This window comes from Labeo rohita, chromosome 5 (genome assembly GCF_022985175.1).
Source record: "Labeo rohita strain BAU-BD-2019 chromosome 5, IGBB_LRoh.1.0, whole genome shotgun sequence".
NCBI classification, from domain to species: Eukaryota; Metazoa; Chordata; class Actinopteri; order Cypriniformes; family Cyprinidae; genus Labeo; species Labeo rohita.
In genome coordinates, this window is record NC_066873.1 from 41,767,023 (window position 1) to 41,785,164 (window position 18,142).

The 18,142-nt window shown below is 35.2% G+C and overlaps 1 protein-coding gene across 1 annotated transcript in view; it reads left to right on the plus strand.

Annotated features, from left to right (window-relative positions):
- The window catches only part of rictora (RPTOR independent companion of MTOR, complex 2 a), a 33,466-nt gene extending 16,248 nt beyond the window's left edge, over positions 1–17,218 (plus strand). Inside the window, exons 24-38 of the mRNA XM_051109723.1 lie at positions 95–171; positions 987–1,065; positions 1,172–1,281; positions 1,720–1,807; positions 1,907–1,999; positions 2,108–2,214; positions 2,727–2,956; positions 4,753–5,773; positions 9,811–9,988; positions 10,371–10,455; positions 11,142–11,348; positions 11,694–11,849; positions 12,646–12,769; positions 12,848–12,986; positions 13,995–17,218. Coding sequence (XP_050965680.1) covers positions 95–171; positions 987–1,065; positions 1,172–1,281; positions 1,720–1,807; positions 1,907–1,999; positions 2,108–2,214; positions 2,727–2,956; positions 4,753–5,773; positions 9,811–9,988; positions 10,371–10,455; positions 11,142–11,348; positions 11,694–11,849; positions 12,646–12,769; positions 12,848–12,986; positions 13,995–14,066 — 2,766 coding nt within the window. The 3' untranslated portion in view covers positions 14,067–17,218. The remainder of the gene's footprint in view (positions 1–94; positions 172–986; positions 1,066–1,171; positions 1,282–1,719; positions 1,808–1,906; positions 2,000–2,107; positions 2,215–2,726; positions 2,957–4,752; positions 5,774–9,810; positions 9,989–10,370; positions 10,456–11,141; positions 11,349–11,693; positions 11,850–12,645; positions 12,770–12,847; positions 12,987–13,994) is intronic.
- Positions 17,219–18,142: the final 924 nt, after the last annotated feature.

Below are 18,142 nucleotides of genomic sequence, written 5' to 3' on the forward strand. Positions count from 1 at the left end.
TGCAGTATTACCTACAATGCTGATTAGTTTGTATCGGTTAAATGCATTTCTTACAGCAATGCTCTTTGTTTTTGCTGTGTTGTGATCACTCCAGGCCAACCTGCATGCTCTGATCCACATGAAACCTGCTCTGTCTCACCTGGGAGAGAAAGGACTTCTGCTGCTGTTGAGGTAAAACAGTCTTGGTTTTCTTGTTTTTTACTGCGTAAATGCATCAATTTAAATGAAATCTTTTAGCAGATTTTTCAAACTGAGGTTCATGAGGGACCTACATAGGGTTTTGTGAGTTGGTGAAAAGATAAATAAATAAAGCATGCAAATATAAAATGAAAATAAATAAATAATTTTAAAAATAAAATGCTTACTGAAAATCTGCAATATATGTAATTGTATGGAATTTATATGCATTAATTTTTTTTAATAAATGTTTTGAACAGTCACAGTAACCCTGGACCACGAGTCATATGGATAATTTTTTTTAAATTGAGGTTTATATATCATGTGAAAGCTGAATAAATAAGTTTTAGCTTTGTTAGGATAGGACAATATTTGACCAAGATACAACTATTTGAAAATCTGGAATCTGAGGGTGCAAAAAAGAAAAAATCTAAATATTGAGAAAATCGCCTTTAAAAATGTCCAAATTAAGTTCTTAGCAATGCATATTACTAATGAAAAATTGCGTTTTTATATATTTATGGTAGGAAATTTACAAAATATCTTCATGGAACATGATCTTTACTTAATATCCTAATGATTTTTAGCATAAAAGAAAAATCTGTAATTTTGACCCATACTGTTGTTGACCGTATTGTTGGCTATTGCTACAAATATACCCATGCTACTTATGACTGGTTTTGTGGTCCAGAGTCACATATAAAGACAATATTTGAATCTGTTAATGGTATAAAATCTCATAAATTGTTGTTCTCCTTATTTGTAAGTGATAAATGTATTGTTAAATGTCTCTCTGCTCTCTTCTGTAGGTTCCTGTCCATCCCAAAAGGCTTCTCTTACCTCAACGAAAGAGGCTACGTCAACAAACAGCTAGATAAATGGCAGAAGGTGAAAGCATCAAACCAGTGGCTCTCTCTCAGCCTGTGGTTTCACACCCGTGTCTGTGTTTGTTCCTTCTGAATGCGCATGTATTGAGCTGTGTCTGTTTTTGCAGGAGTATAATCTGAAGTATGTGGACATGATTGAGGAGCAATTAAACGAAGCTCTCACAACATACCGCAAACCTGTCGACGGAGACAACTACGTCCGCCGCAGCAACCAAAGGTCTTAGCACTCGGTTCTTAATATATCAGACAGTTACTTTTACTATAGGACGTTTAAAGAGAGAGTTCACCCAAAATTAAAACTGTCGTCATTTACTCATTCTCAGGTTGTTCCAAATGTGTATGATTTTCTTTCTCCAGTTGAGCACAAAGGAAGATATTCTGTAAAGCAAGTGACGGTAGCCATTGAATTCTATAGTATAGAAAAAGATACTATTCAACACTATTCAGAATATACAGAATATATATAAAAAAATTGATAGATATAAATATATATAAATACTAGATAAAATATAGAAATGTTGCCTCTGTAACAAACTGGAATAAAAAAGGTCACTAAAACTACAGCTGAAATAAAATAACCTAGATATACATATACATACTTTTTTTTTTTTTTTTTTTTTTTTTTTTTTTTTTAATCTCAGCATTTATTTTGTAGGTTACAGAGGCCAAATGTGTTTCTCCCTGTGCATTTATATGGGCAGTTGGTCCATGATAAAACCGGCTGCCTGCTGCTGGAAGCTCAGGTACCCAGTTACACTCACACTTCTTGCTGTGGCTGTATAGCATTGTTTGTTTTTGTGCACTTATATGTTAATCTTTGTGTATTTGTGTTTGTTTGTTAGGGTGTTATCCCAGATCTCAGCTACACAGTCCGATCTCCAGTGTTGGATAAATGGGAGGGCATTAAACAGCTAAAAGCTGCCCTATGGGCTCTGGTCGGTGATGGCTTTTGTATACTGTTTGTATTAGGGTCTCCTTGAATGTCTCTGTTTTCGTTGTATGCAAGTTTCTCACTTTAATATTTGTCGTTTTTAATTCTTCAGGGCAATATTGGCAGCTCGAATTGGGGTCTGAACCTCCTACAGGAGGAGAACGTGATTCCAGATATTATTGCTCTGGCTCAGCACTGTGAGGTTCTGTCCATACGTGGGTAAGAATGCCTAATATAGGAACATATTTGGTTATTTACAACATTTAACATCAGTCTGCTAGCTAGATGCAAAAAACGGTGTTTACACACAGTTTGAGTTCAGTAAGTTTTATATTTTTGAAAGAAAATTTATACTTTTATTCAGAATGGGTGCATTAAATTTACCAAAAGTGATAGTAGAGACATTTATAATGTCACAAAAGATTCAGCAAATCAGCATATTAAAATGATTTCTGAAGGATCATGTGACAGTGAAGACTGGAGTAATGATGCTGAAAATTCAGCATTGCATCACAGGAATAAATTACTTTTTGAAATATATTCAAATAGAAAACATCTATTTTAAACTGTAATACTATTTTAAAATATTACTTATTTTATTGTATTTTTAATCAAATAAATGCAGCCTTAGTGAGCATAAGAGACTTCTTTAAGAATCTTAATGTGCAAATAGCATTGCAATAACCTTGCATCATATATCCAGTAAGTAACAAGAAGTTCTGTCTGTCCAGTACTTGTGTGTATGTGCTGGGCGTGATCAGCCGCACACGGCAGGGCAGTGATGTACTGAAGGCTTTGGGATGGGACTCCGTTCGACACAGCCGCAGGCAGCAATGGCCCGTCGTCCCTGATGAAGTGGAGGCTCCGCTACCCAGCGAACTGTCATCTGTGCCCAGCACGCTCAGCCTCAACTCTGAGTCCACCAGCTCACGCCACAACAGTGAGAGCGAAAGCCAGCCCAGTGAGTCAATGCACATGGTTAACACATCGACGTGAAGATATATTCTTAATCTCTTTTTTCCCCCTTGTTTGCAAGTGAAAAATGTAAATATCCTTACACTAGAAAGATGTACTGTTACAGTAATTGCATTACTGTTTAATGAGAATCTATTGTCAGTTAAACTTCTTTTTAGTATTATATTGAACATTTTGCACCACATCTCTAAATACACTAATTATGCCAGTGGTGTTTATTTAAAAAAATTGCTCTTCAAAATTAATTCTCTGAAGACATGTTTTACTTTTTTTTTTTTTTTTTTTTTTTTTTTTTTTGCAGGATGTTTACATGTATGTTATATTTACAGATACTTTTATTCAGTGCAACACAACAATTTGTCCAAAAGCCAACAATATTTATAATATACTAAAATAATCATAATTTGTATCTTGATTTGGAAGCAAGCTAAAGAGCTGTTTTTTTAGATTTTTTAAAAAAAAATATTTTCATGTAATTTTTAACGAAAAGCATGGCAAGAAGCTTTTTTGCACTGTTTACTGTTTTTTTTTTTTTTTCCAAATTGAATCTCTTGTGTCTCTAATATGTCAAATTATGGAAGTAAATTGGGTTATGAATAATGTAATGTTGATTGTAATCAGTATTTTAGTATTATTTAGAATATTTTGGATTACATTTTTTCATTTTCAGTGTTCATTTTAATTTTAGTTTGTTTTAGTAATGTTATTATATGCTTTTTTTATTTTTATTATTATTATTTTTTTTTTTTATATTTTAGTTTTAATTTGACTAATTATAGCACTTCATTGTAAACTTTTTATTTGATTCAGTTGCCAAGGCAAAATTTTGATAAAATTTTTGAATTAGCTTTTTATATTTTCAGTGATTATTTTAATTGTAGTTTTAGTAATGTTGTTTTTTTAATGTTTAATTAGTAAGTTTATGTATTTTAAAACTTATTTCAGTTCTAATTTTACTATTTTTCTCTAATTTTACTAATTTTAGCACTTTTATTTAAAAATAAATTAATCGAAATAAATTAACTTTTTATTTAGTTTAATTGCCAATGCAAAATATCAGATTTTTATCAATGTTTTGAATGAGCTTTTTATATTTTCAGTGTGCATTGTAATTTTATTTTTGTTTTATTAATGTTATATACTTTTTTGTTTGTTTGTTTCTTTATTTTAACACATATTTCAGTTCTTGCTTTACTAATTTTAGCACTTCACTTTAAACTTTTTATTTCTTTTAATTGCCAAGGCAAAATATCAGATTTTTATCAGTGTTTTAAATGAGCTTTGTATATATTTTTAGTGTTCATTTTCATTTTAGTTTGTTTTATTAATGTTATGTTTTTCATGTTTAAGTAAATTTGTTTGTTTGTTTGTTTGTTTATTTATTTATTTAATACTTATTTCAGGTCTAAATTGACTAATTTCAGCACTTCACTTTAAACTTTTTATTCTAATTTTTATCAATGTTTTAAATTAGCTTTTATTTTTTCAGTGTTTATTTTAATTTTAGTTTTAGTGATGTTGTTATATACTCTTTTTATTCTTAAGTATGTGTGTTTGGTTTTTTTTTATGCTTATTTCTGTTTCGTTTAGTTGCCAAGGCAAAATTTCAGATTTTCATTTAAGATTTTAATTTAATTTTTTTTTTTATACAATTTCAGCTTTAATTTGGTTAAGACCACTTCTAATAGTTTTAATTACACACCACAAATGTATGCATAAATAGTCATTGCAATCTGTTGTTTTGCATTTTACATTCGTAGTAATATTTCACGTCTCACTCAGGTTTGTATTTTATGGACGATGATCGTGAGGGTGTGGACATGTACGAGGACTCCTCTCTCAGTATACACACAAAAACCTCAAAAGACAGAAGCCCCTTCACCATCCTGACCCCTTCACATCTCCGAAATCGCTTTCTGAACTCCCTGTCTCTCCCTAGTAAGAAGGGACGGAGCCCCAGTGACACTAAAGGCACAACAAACGCTGGAAAATCTCCTGAAGAGCTCCGGCTCATGCAGCGCAACCGGACCATAACGGAGCCCTCAAACTATTCTCCGGGCCACTCGGGGCAGAGTGAGGTCTTTTATAATGGCAGTCGCCTGCCTCGCAGCCCAACGGTCAGCCTAGAGACTTCATTTGTGGGTATAAAAGCACTAGCAGAGCCGTACGCCACAGAGGGATCCTTGGATTCGGAAGGCAGAGGTCAACATAAGGCCGTGACCCCGGGTGAAGGTCAGCGGGAACGAAGCAGCAGGGAGCGTCTGACCTGCGACGGCGCGTCTGTGCTGCCCGGCGGCGGGACATTTAAGAGCCGCAGTCATAGCTTCAACACGGACACGACTACCAGCGGCATCAGCTCCATGAGCTCCTCCCCTTCCCGCGAGCCCGCCTCCTCCATCGCCATGGATACGGACTGTGCCAGCCTGAACACGGTGGTCAGCACCAAAACTGTGAAAATGCAGCACTCGCTCAGTCCTCAGTCCAACCACAACCACATCCTGTTGTCTAAGTCTAATTCCACCTCGCTGGTTCCTCCTGGGTCGGCGCACACTCTGCCCCGCAGGGCGCAGTCGCTGAAGTCACCCTCTGTGGCCACCATCAAGAGTCTGGTGGATTGCAGCTACATTTACACGAGCCCGCGTGACGCGCTGGGATACGCCACGCTGAAACGCCTACAGCAGCAGAGGATCCACCCATCTCTTTCACACAGCGAAGCACTGGCGTCTCCTGCTAAAGACGTGCTGTTTACAGATACGATCACCATGAAAACACGCAGCCTTGACTCACGGCTCACACCACGCAGGTACGTAGCATTAATATTTTAGTAAACTACAAATGTTTTTGCTCCAATATATCTGTATATCTATTTATCTATATATTAGGGCTGTCAGTTTAATTAGGAAAATAATAACGTGATTTAAAACATTTTAATGCAGTTAATGTGCTGGCCCCGCCCCCAGATCTGTACGTCATCTTATATTTCACATAGGGTGACCACCTGGCAATAAGGCTGTTGCGGGATATAGTTGTGTTTTTGCGGGACAATGCTCACACGTGTGAGACTGACACATTTTCTGCTGTTATGCTATGTAAATACTAATTACATCCGTTGTCATATGCGCTGATCTGTGTTTCTGAGCGAGCGCAGGCAAACGAGAGAAAGCGCGTCTTTTTTTATGACAGTGAAGAAAATCAATACAATAATGCGCTGCAGACATTTGTCATTAAAACAACGCTATAGAAACCACCTCAAACAAACTATTAAAATAAGAAGAAAGTCACGTTTGAAAGCTGCATCGATTTATTTCTTTATTTTTTTAAGTAATTAATTCATGATTAAAATGTATGGAGAATATCTTGTTTTTCTGTGTGCGCTCTACCATTTTTCGTCGGTGGTTCTAGATCACTTGATGAGGTTTGCAAATCCTTTGTGAAGAAATTATGCCACCAAAAGAATAAATAAAAAGCTTTCTTAAAAGGCAAAAGAACGCATGGACATTTTCTTAATATGATCATTAAAAACAGGCTGATGAAAATGCGGGACATTTTCTCAATATGTGATGTGCGGGACAAGGGGTGAAAATGCTGTGCGGTGCAAAGCGGGACAGGTGGTCACCCTAATTTCATATAGTTTACTGTTGACAAATATGATGCAAGGCAACAGCTCCATAAATGCAGTTATGCCCTAAAATTCATGATGGTTTGCATCAGATTGGTGCAAAAAATGCCCCTGTATGTGTTTTGTCACCTGGGAAATTCACACAAAATTTGCTCAATTTTGCAGAGAACATTACCTTCGAAGCCATAGCAGAATTTTTGCATGTCTCCGAGCAACACAGTGGCATTTAGTTTCTGAATGAATCTGTGTTTTGAACGAATCGTGTGAATCAATGATTCAAAGGTTTTATATATATATATATATATATATATATATATATATATATATATATATATATATATATATATATATATATATATATATATATATATATATATATGTATGTATGTATATGTATATATATATATATATATATATATATAATATGTGTGTATATATATATATGTGTATATGTTTCAAAAACTCTGAATGAAGTTTTTTTAATAATAATAATAATAATAATGAAAATATCTTACTTATATTATTAAATTATAATGTAATTAAATACAATTTAAGGTACTGTATTTTTGTAATGAAATATATTTAATTTAAAATACATAAATATTTTGTAGTTGTTGGGTTGTTTGGTTGGGTTAAAAAATGACTTCTTGACAGTTTTTTCCCCCTTCCATTCACCTATATATGAAAGTGCAATGGGAAGTTTTTTGGGTGTTTTTTTGCTGGTTCTCAGGTGTTCTCGTAAATGGTATTCTGGGCCGTTCATCTCCCACCACAGAGTGTCCAGAACTCTTGTGCCATGGTGGGTAGAGCAGCTCAAGAGTAGGATCCCCTCATTAGCTTAGACCTGCCATAGAGTTCCCTCATAGAAACACTGTAGAGTACAAGGCAATGTCCCGTCTCATGTGACTACAGTTCCATTGTTATTTCCCTGCAAATACTCATCTTTCACTCATTCATTCACATTGGATGATGGGTGAGTGATTAGATACTAATGCTAGGGCTGTGACGGTCGCAATGACAACCGCACCACCGCGGTTAGTGTCCCCGCTGGCAGCAGCAGCGAGCACAGATGCCTTCGCAGCTGCTGGAAGAGATCTGCGTGCATACGCACACAGTAAGCTAAAGCTTGCAAAACTCTGGAAAAAGTAATTACCATGAATGTGTAGGAGGGAAATAAGGACATACTTGAATGAATTATTAATAAACTAGCATTTTCTGAGCCAGTCTCACAAAGATGACGATCCTGACTCGCCATTTGCTCATTGGACGCACCTTTAGAGAGAAATGCATTGTATAATGAAAGAGTTTTTGTATTCGATTTGAATTGTTTTGTTTTAAAGTAGTTAAGTAATAATTTTAAAGCTTTCTATAGATATAATTATCCTGACTGTAAGGCAAGCATTCGTTGAGTTTAGTTTCATTTTTGTGCAGCGCTCCTGTTCAACACTGAGACATCAGAAAGTGCATCTTGTTTGTTTTCTTTATTTTTACAAAAGCACAACATTTTGTTGATGTTGTGAGTGCACCTAAATAAAATTAGACCCTGTACCGTTCCGGATGATATATTATGCTTACCTTTATGAGTAATGATTACGGCGAATTTTTAATTTTTTTGCAAGATGTCCTGCAAAGAGCATTTAGCTTCCACTCTTCAACAAACGATTGTATGCGCATAATAGCGTGCATTTATCTAAGTTAAACATTTTAAATAACATTGTGATATGCTTGGAGATTTTATTTTAGGCAAGTCGTGATGATTTGAGAAGGCAAAATTGATCAAACATAAGCTGTGATCAACTCTCTGGCCGCTTGGTTGTTAGGTTAAAAAGCAAAAAGCTTAATGTAACAAACCAAAAATGTATTTCTAAATTAACTTTATAAAGGAACGAAAAGAAACATAACCATGTTCCTGTTAAAAACAAAACTATTTCAGTGGATGCAACAGTGTAGGCTAATGGGAAAGAGAGAGAAAAGACTTGGGCTCCAGTCGGACTCGAGCTGGTAATTTTGATGAGCCGTCGGACAAGGTTTGGGTGAGGTTGTTACAAATTTATGCAACAAATGTTTGTTTAATATCTACCGTTTTTATTTTGGCCACTTTCTTATTTAACTGTATAATTTCTTTGATATTTTCTTTAGTGTATTGTAGGCTGAAATAAACACGCATATATATCACGCCATCGACGATAGTTGATCCATTACCACCGCGGTGGAAAGAATCTGCCACCGTCACAGCCCTAACTAATGCACCTTAAATACTTGGTCAGATGCTTGTGGAAACAGTCCTTTAGGAAAACCGCAAACTTTGATGTAGTGCTGAACTGGGATGCTCAATCTACTCTTGGAAATTCAATTCCAACTCATCTCAAACAAGTAAAACTGCTTGAAAAAAAGCAATGTCTTTGGGTGCATCCCAATTCACAAGCTTTTAGATAGTCTAGTTGTTATTACATGCATCATGTTGGTTGATTATCATGTTTGTAATGCTAAAATCCACCAGAGACAGTATTCTTGTTTTTTTCGTACTACGATTTGGTAAGCACTAATGTAATTTGCATGTTATTTCGTTTGCATATTGGGATATAGCCTTCATGTTACTCAAAATTACTGCAAGTGTTTTGTGGCAGGATTAAAATTAATCTCTGCTAGGGCTGCACGATTATGACAAAATCATAATTGTCGATTATTCTCTTGAATTTGTAATTGTGATTATCACAATTTACATTTAATGTTTGAATAGCTTTATACCATTGTTTGAAGCACTGCGTGCCACATTTGTATAGTTTCTTCTTTAAATATAAAAAAAGTAAAAATTAAAAAATTAAAACAATGAGGGAAAAAAAGAAAAAACCTTAAGATAACCTGAAGGAAAAACACTCTCTCTCTCTCTTTCTCTCTCTCTCTCTCTCATACACACAAATCTTAAGAAAGCAGAATAATGTAAGTGGGTTTTATTTTTTTATTTTTTGTAATTGTGCCTTTGAACGATTTCATAATTGTGGCATCTGTAATTGTAATCATGATTAGAAATTCAATTAATTGTGCAGCCCTAATTTCTGCATAAAGGTAAATGTCCAGGCGTAGGTATACAGTGTTTTCTCAGTCATAAAGGTTTTTTAAAATATTTGTTGACCGTACTAATAAAAGCGAAAGTCGAGATGAAGATTTATTGGAATAATGCTAATGTTTTGTGCGTGTGCTCATGTTCACTTTCCTCAAAGGTTTTTGAAAGCTCTGAGTTTTGCATCTCTGGACAAGGAGGACTTATTGAGTCCGATCAATCACTCCACCCTGCAGCGCTCCTCTTCTCTGCGATCCATGGTCTCTAGCGCCACCTTTGGCTGCAGTGAGGACTACATTGGCCTGGCGCTGCCCCTGGACATCAACCACATGTTTCAGGTACAGTTTGTTGTGTTTTCACCATGTGTACTTTTAGTAATGCATCTCTGGCATGTGGAGCCAATTTGATTGAATTTCCGTTAAGTGCTGATTAATTTAAAGATGCAGTAATTTTAACCTTTTTTTGCCCTCACTATGGGTATAACTCTGATCGTGTGACTTATTTAGGAGAAGCGTGTGGTAAGACTTTCTTATTATTTGTTATTTTTTACATATTATAGGATAAAATGAGCAAAAAATACCCCAGTCAAGAGTTGCCTAGTCATAATGACCGAAAATGTAAAACATGGATGTCTAAAGCACTGTTGTTTTGTAGAAAACTTACTGTGGTTTAATTGTGTAGAGTGTAAGTTAAACATTTTATATTTTACTTTATTTTTAGATTAAAGAAACATCATATTTCCAGAAGAGGACAAGCCCACCTGCTGGAGAAAAATCATCCAAATTTCTTTTTGGAGAATCTGATGGTATGACTGCTTGTGGCATCACTCTTATTTTTCTGTATTTTTATTATCACTACCAGCAGTAGTAATAAAAATGATCATTATGATGATGATGATAATAATAATAGTACAAATATTTTTAATAATTAAATAGAAATTCAGTGCTGTTCTAAAGCTTGGGGTTGGTAAGATATATATATATATATATTTTTTTTTTTTTAATAATTTTGAAGAAGCTACATTCATTGTTTCTAAAATACAGTAATATTATGAAATATTATTAGAATTTTAATAAACTAATTGTAATTGAATATATTTTAAAATGTAATTTATTCCTGTGATCAAATCTGAGTTTTCAGCATCATTACTCCAGTCTTCAGTGTCACATGATCCTTCAAAAATCATTCTAATATGCTGATTTGCTAATATGCTATGATACGTTTTTTCCAGATCCTTTGATAAATATAAAGTTCAAAAGAACAGCATTTATTTAAAATAATCTTTTGTAACTTTATGAATGTCGACTCTTAATTTTGATCATTTTAATGTGTCCTTGCTGAATAAAAGTATTAGTTTTTTAAAAAAAAAAGTCCTTACAGAACCAAAATGGTAGTGTATGTAATTATATTTAAATAAATTATATTATATTATAGAATTAATTTTATTAAACAAATCTCTGTTTCTTGTGTCTATTCTTGTGTGTTTTTTAGAATCATGTCGTGGTCCTGCACTGAAGTCGCAGATGAGCATAACGGAGCTGTTAAACAGCAGCCGGTCAGAACAGCACCACCTGCTGGGAGCCGATGAGAGTACAGGCTTACAGGAGCACACGGAGCAGAACTGCCTGTACTGCAGTGCTCTCACCATGCTCGGCTCACACACACACAGCCACCTGAACAACACACACACCCGCACAGGTGAGCAAACGCAAGGTATCAGAGCACTTCATGCTCATAAAACATAATCTCATTACGATTTTTTTGTTATACGGCTGCTTTTTGAAAGAAATCAGTCCTTATGATGCAGCATGAGGGACTGTGAGTGTTAGTAAATGGTTGAGAAAGTGGAAAGGTTTAAACTCTAGATTTCAAGAAGTCCACTTCCAGAACAACAGTTCACAGATAATTTACTCACCCCCTTGTCATCCAAGATGTTCATGTCTTTCTTTCTTCAGTCGTAAAGAAATTATGGTTTTTGAGGAAAACATTTCAGGATTTTTCTCCAGTCTTTTGTTCCTCATACCTGACTCCTCTCTCTTGCAGATTTGTCTGATGGTTTTTCTCAGTGGCACAGCCAGCCTTCCCATAATCACCTGGAGGTGGTCGCCCAGTCCAAGTTCTCGGGGATCTCGGGCTGCAGCGACGCAGCCGTCAGTCAGGGTTCGGCCAGCAGCACTCCCAGCACAGAGCTAATACTAGGTGAGAATGAGACTGGGTCACACAAATGCACAGCACTGCTTTTGTTTTACCACTGAGATTCCAAACCACATAGTGAGACACAGCTTTTCACATTGTCACTATTGGGACATCCAAGTACACAACAGTACAGGATTTTTTGTCTTGATAACTGATAAATGTTATTATTATTACTGTATTTTTTTGTACTATTTTGTACAATTTGTTGTACTATCCAAAGGAACAGCAGAACATACAGAACATTTACATCTTTTCCACCCTAACATATATAATAATTAAATTAAAATAATAACAAATATATACAAAATCAAGACGCTGACTTCAATTGCAGTTACCAGAACAGTTGTTTTTTTAAATAAATTAATAATATCTTGTCAGGAACCTTACATTATTTGACATTCCACTGACGTACATGTCAACAAATTGTATAAAAGTGAGTTTGTGTGTTAATCTAGTAGATATTTGTTTAGCATGTATTAAACCTACGTTTATGTTTGTTTGGATTTACTACTACATTTGCAGGGTTAATGATGAATTATTAAATGTTTTGATATTATCGAAATATCAAAATAATGTAAGAGTGCCAAGATAGATATGGGCACAGATAAACTGTACATTTCTAGGGGACCAAAAGCCACTGCAAGTAAAGTAAAAGCTAAAACCAGCTACATTGTGAAGGGATCAACAATAAAATGTGAATGTAAACATTTAGGAGATATACAAAATAATATTCATTCAGTATAAAAACAATAGGTCAATGAAAAGTCCAAGATAGAAAAGCAAACATGTGTTTCTATAGGTGGAAAGGCAATATCTGAGGATGGACCAGCCTGCAGAGTTCTGTTGAGGAAAGAGGTTCTGCGACTCGTCATCAACCTCAGCTCTTCAGTCGGCACCAAAGGACACGAAACCGGACTGCTCACGTAAGAACGAGAAATACAGTGTATGTGTGTGTTTTGTGTTTGTTATATCCCTGCATAATGCTCTGCTGCCCTCTGCAGGATAAAAGAGAAGTTTCCGTTCACATTTGACGACATCTGCCTGTACTCTGAGGTCTCCTTCCTGCTGGCCAACTGCATGTTTCGTCTGGCCTCACGCCGCTTCATCCAAGAGCTCTTCCAGGATGTGCAGTTCATTCCGGTACGGCATCTCTCCTAAACCATCTCTCCGGTCATACTTGCGACTAGGGGAGGGCAATATACCCGTAGACACGATTAAACATTTGAAATTTGTCAACGGGTTGAGATTTTGGACTGTCGCTGTTACACGCTCATGTGACGTTGCTGTGCTACATGGTCACGTAAACATATTGTTTGCACACATTTTAAGCATTGCAGTTTAAAAACAAGTGATTTTAAGCCACAATCAGCAGCGAAAGAACTTATTTTGTCTGGACCTGCCCGCTGTTCTTCAGAAAATCCTTCATGTCCCACAAATTATTTGGTTTTCAGCATTTTTGTGTATTTGAACCCTTTCCTACAGTGACTGAATTTTTGGAGATCCAACTTTTCACATCAAGGACAACTGATGGACTCATATGCAACTAATACAGAAGGTTCAAACGCTCACTGATGCTTTAGAAGGAGAAACGATGCATTAAGAGCTGGGGGTGAAAACTTCTGAACAGAAGACAAAATGAGTTACATTTACCCTGATCTTCAAATTCAAAAGTTTTCACCCCCCCCCCCCCCACAAAAATACACAAAAATGCTGAAAAACCAAAGAATTGTGGGACATTTTCTGAAGAATAGCAGGCAGTTTAACTGTTCAGGACAAACAAGGGACTCATGAACAACTATCACAAAAAAAAAACACACAGCTGTGGATTATTCAGGTAACAACACAGTATTAAGAATCAAGTTTATGTAAACTTTTGAGTGGGGTTATATTTATAAATTCAACTTATTTTTTCTTGTGGACTAAATCTTTTATGTGAAATATCTTATTTAGGTCAGTACTAAATAAACAATAACATGCATTTTGTATGATCCCTCTTATTTTGTCAAAATAATAACATTTTGCAGAATCTGAAAGGGGGTGTAAACTTTTGACCTCAACTGTAAATGTAGATATTTCCAGCAGATTTCGAATAGAATATTATGCCTTGTCAAAACCTAAACTAATATTAGACTGTGTTTCTGTCTCCAGCTGTATGATGAAGCTGAAGCAGTGTTGAATAAACCATCGCAACTTGTCCCGGTGGAGACCGAAGAGTCTTGATACCTCCATCAGCTTCCTGAACACCTCACCACTGTTATCCCATCATCTCACCTCCCATCCTCCCATACGGCACAGAGAGACACACTTCCTGGAACGTGGAGGACGAGAAAGACAGGCTGCGGTTGAAGGAGAGGAAGGAAGCACTTACAGGACTATGAAACAAGCCCCTAGACTTCAGACGGCGTTTCTGAAGGGGAGCAGTTTACCAAATAACGTCTTCAGACTGTGAAACAGGTGAACCGGAGCGCTTCACATGATCCGAGCATACGGACGTACGTGTTCACAAAGAACGATTTGAACGAAAATGCTGTTTACACTTTAAGAGCGCCGGGTGCACAGATGAGATAGACGGTTCTCTGCACTGGTGTTTGTACATATCTGCCCCATCCGAAAATATTTCAAAATCTCATGCAAACACTACAAAGAATTCAGCGACTGCTTTGGATTCAGCGCGAATGATTTGACTATGAGTTTAGGACTTCCATAACTGAAAAAGTGGGCGATGCATTGATTACATTTGTACTATTTATTTGTTTCTTTTCTTTGTATGTGTGTGTTTGGATTTTTTAATGACCTCCAGACAATCAGAATTCAGTGTTTTGGGGAAAAAAAAACTAGTTTAAGATATTTGAACCCTTAGCGTCACACATCATTGGAAATCTGTCATCCGTAACCGTTTCAGGTAATTCCTCTTCAAAAGACGCAGGCGAGGCGCATGCGAGCACTGATACACACATACTCCATCACGGGGCTAGTTTGACTGCTAATAATCTGGATGTTTTCAGGGTGAATCTCACCAAAGCTGTCATATTTCACCTGATTTCTTATTACCGTCAAACCGAAATGCTGGATTGTCATGAAATTTGTGTCATAATGCAAAATATCTTCATGGAAAAATGAATTGCATCTTTTGTAATCTGATTTTAGAGTGAAATGTGACCCAGGCATATGAGATTCACCCATTAATTTGGATCGGATCATCCTCCATATCATACTAGACTCGTCTGGTGCTGTAGACTTCGGCCCGTACACCGATCTGATGCTGATCGGTGATACGGTGGCATTAGATTTGACTCTGACCTATAGGAAATTAAACCAGAAATGAAACATTATCATGCATGATATCATTTTATTGACATATGATTAATAAAAGTGATCATCAAGTACCTTTGAAGGAAAAGGAGTTCAATGCAAGTTAGTACAATACATAAGTCAAGTCTTTGGTGTAATGTTGATTACAAGAGAAAATCATTTTGACGATCTCTTGTCAAGAGCATGAATGAAAAAAATAAGCCTATTTTAGGACCATTATTATTATTTATGTGACAATTAAGCACATTTCCTTTACAAGTTCTGATGGTGAAAAATATTTTGAACATTTTTTATACAGGTATGGTAGTATTTGTTTTACTGTTTTGATGCTAATTTAATAAAATGTGCTTAATTGTAATGAAAGTAATGATAGTCCAAATAACAGGCAGGTAAATTGTTTTTTTTTTTTTTTTTTTTTTTTTGGTGTATACATGTTCTATGTTAATTTTATTTAGTTTGTTTTTTGAGTTCTGAAATGTTTGGGACAATTTAAGCAAAAAAAATAAGTGAAAAAAATATATATAATTTGTAAAAAATGTTTACACATCATAGTAGAATTTTCACTGCACTGATGCTGATTAAATTAAAAAAGGCTGTAATGCAATAATGTGGATCAGTTAGGAAAAAATGGAAATTTGAGAAGCAAAATATGCTTAATTATCAAGGCAATAATGTCAATGCAAAATAAAAGTCCTAAAACAGGTTTAATTTTATTTATGTAAAATATACTTTTTTTGGGGCATTATATAAAAAAATAATTTCTCTTCCAAATTCTCAAAATCAAATTGTAACGTAAAAAAAAAGGAATATGTAAACACACGATTGCAGAATTTTATGTACTGCATTGATGTGCATATATATAATGGACATACAGACATTTCCAGGAGCATCATGTGATGTATTTTTTTTTTTTTTTTTGGCGTTCTGAAATATCTGGGACAATTTAAACACTTTTCACTTCCAAATTTTCATGACTGAAATATGAAAATAATAATTTGTAAAAAGTGTTTACACATTATAGTAGTATTTTCAGTGCACTAATGCTGATTAAATAAAAAGGTATAATACAATAATGAGATTCACATGAGAAAAAAATGCTTAATTATAAAGACAATAATGTCAATACAAAATAACAGTCCTAAAACAAGCTTAATTTCCTTTATGTAAAATATATCCTTTTTTTAAGGTGTTGACAATGCAAAATTAGTCATAAAAACAAACATTTCTGTAAAAAATATACTTGAGCTTGTTATTCAAACTGATGGATTGCTCAAAATGATTTTCTCTTGTAATCAACAACCTGCTACTGATGCTTTTAACAGTGAAAAACTTATGTTGAACCTGGAATCTTTCTTTAAGCTGCCAAAGCACTGGTTTATAAAGAGTTTTAGAGTATTGTCTTGATGTGTTGTCTATATATTGCTAGCGTTTCCCTTCACGTCACGCCTTTGAAATGCATTTAATCCCAGTGTGCACCAAACCTGCACTCAACCATCTGACATGGTAAAACACTGGCACAGAGGTATTCAGATCTTCTACCGATCGTAGTAGTCTTGTAGTAAGCCATAGTTTTTGCATAGTCTTTTAATGATGTTCTCGACGTGTTCCTGTTGTTCACACAAAGCACTGATCGAATCCATCGTTCCCGTTCTCCCGAAACCATGTGTAGATTGCATGCTGAATTGACACAAACCCAGTTGCTTATTTATTGACTGAAAGATCTTTTGTTAATGTGTCTCAGCGCTGCTGCTACTGCCTTCAACTGACTGCGATTTGATTGGCTGATGAGCGAGTGCCACGGCTTTTTGGCTTTGGCCCAGGCTATGGATCTGTACCATAGTGGCGTGAGACTGAAAAAAGAGATGAAAAAATATATATTTATATTTTTCCTAAAAGATATTGCAAGAGATGATGTAATTTAAAGGAGTTTTGTTTTTTGTTTTGCCTGAGTTGTGGTTTCCCTTGTAAAGTGTGTACAGTGTGTTTTTGGGCACTTTCAGCCCTGGAAAAAATCTTACAGTCTTATCAAAGGGATATATAATTAAAGAAAAGTCATGAGAGCATCTGTGTCGTTTCAGTGCATTCAGACGCAGAGTACGTACATAACAAATTCATGTAGAAACATTTTACTTCATATGTAAAAAGACACTAATTTTGATACCGTATACAGTTGAGGTCAAAAGTTTACATACACCCTGCAGAATCTGCAAAATGTTAATTATTTTACCAAAATAAAAGGGATCATACAAAATGCATGATATTTTTTATTTAGTACTGACCTGAATAAGATATTTCACATAAAATAGGTTTTAGTCTGTAAGAGAAAATATTTAAATTTATAAAAATGACCCTGATCAAAAGTTTACATACACTTGATTCTTAATACTGTGTTGTTACCTGAATGATCCACAGCTGTGTTTTTTTGTTTAGTGATAGTTGTTTATGAGTCTATGTTTGTCCTGAACGGTTAAACTGTCTGCTGTTCTTCAGAAAAATCCTTGAGGTCCCACAAATTCTTTGGTTTTTCAGCATTTTTGTGTATTTGAACCCTTTCCAGCAATGACTGTAAAATTATGGATCCATCTTTTTACACTGAGGGACTCATATGCAACTATTACAGAAGGTTCAAACACTCACTGATGGTTCAGAAGGAAAAATGATGCATTAAGGGGGGTGACAAATTTAGAAACTGAAGATCAAGGTAAATTTAACTTATTTTTTCTTCTGGAATCATGTAAGTATCTTTTGTAGTTACTGAAGGGCAGTACTAAATGAAAAAATATGATATTTAGGCAAAATAAGAAAAATGTACACATCTTCAGTCTGTTCAAAAGCTTTCACCACCCTCTTAATGCATTGTTTTTCCTTTTGGAGCATCAGTGAGTGTTTGAACCTTCTGTAATAGTTGCCTATGAGTCCCTCAGTTGTCCTCAGTGTGAAAAGATGCATCTCAAAATCACACAGTCATTGATGGAAAGGGTTCA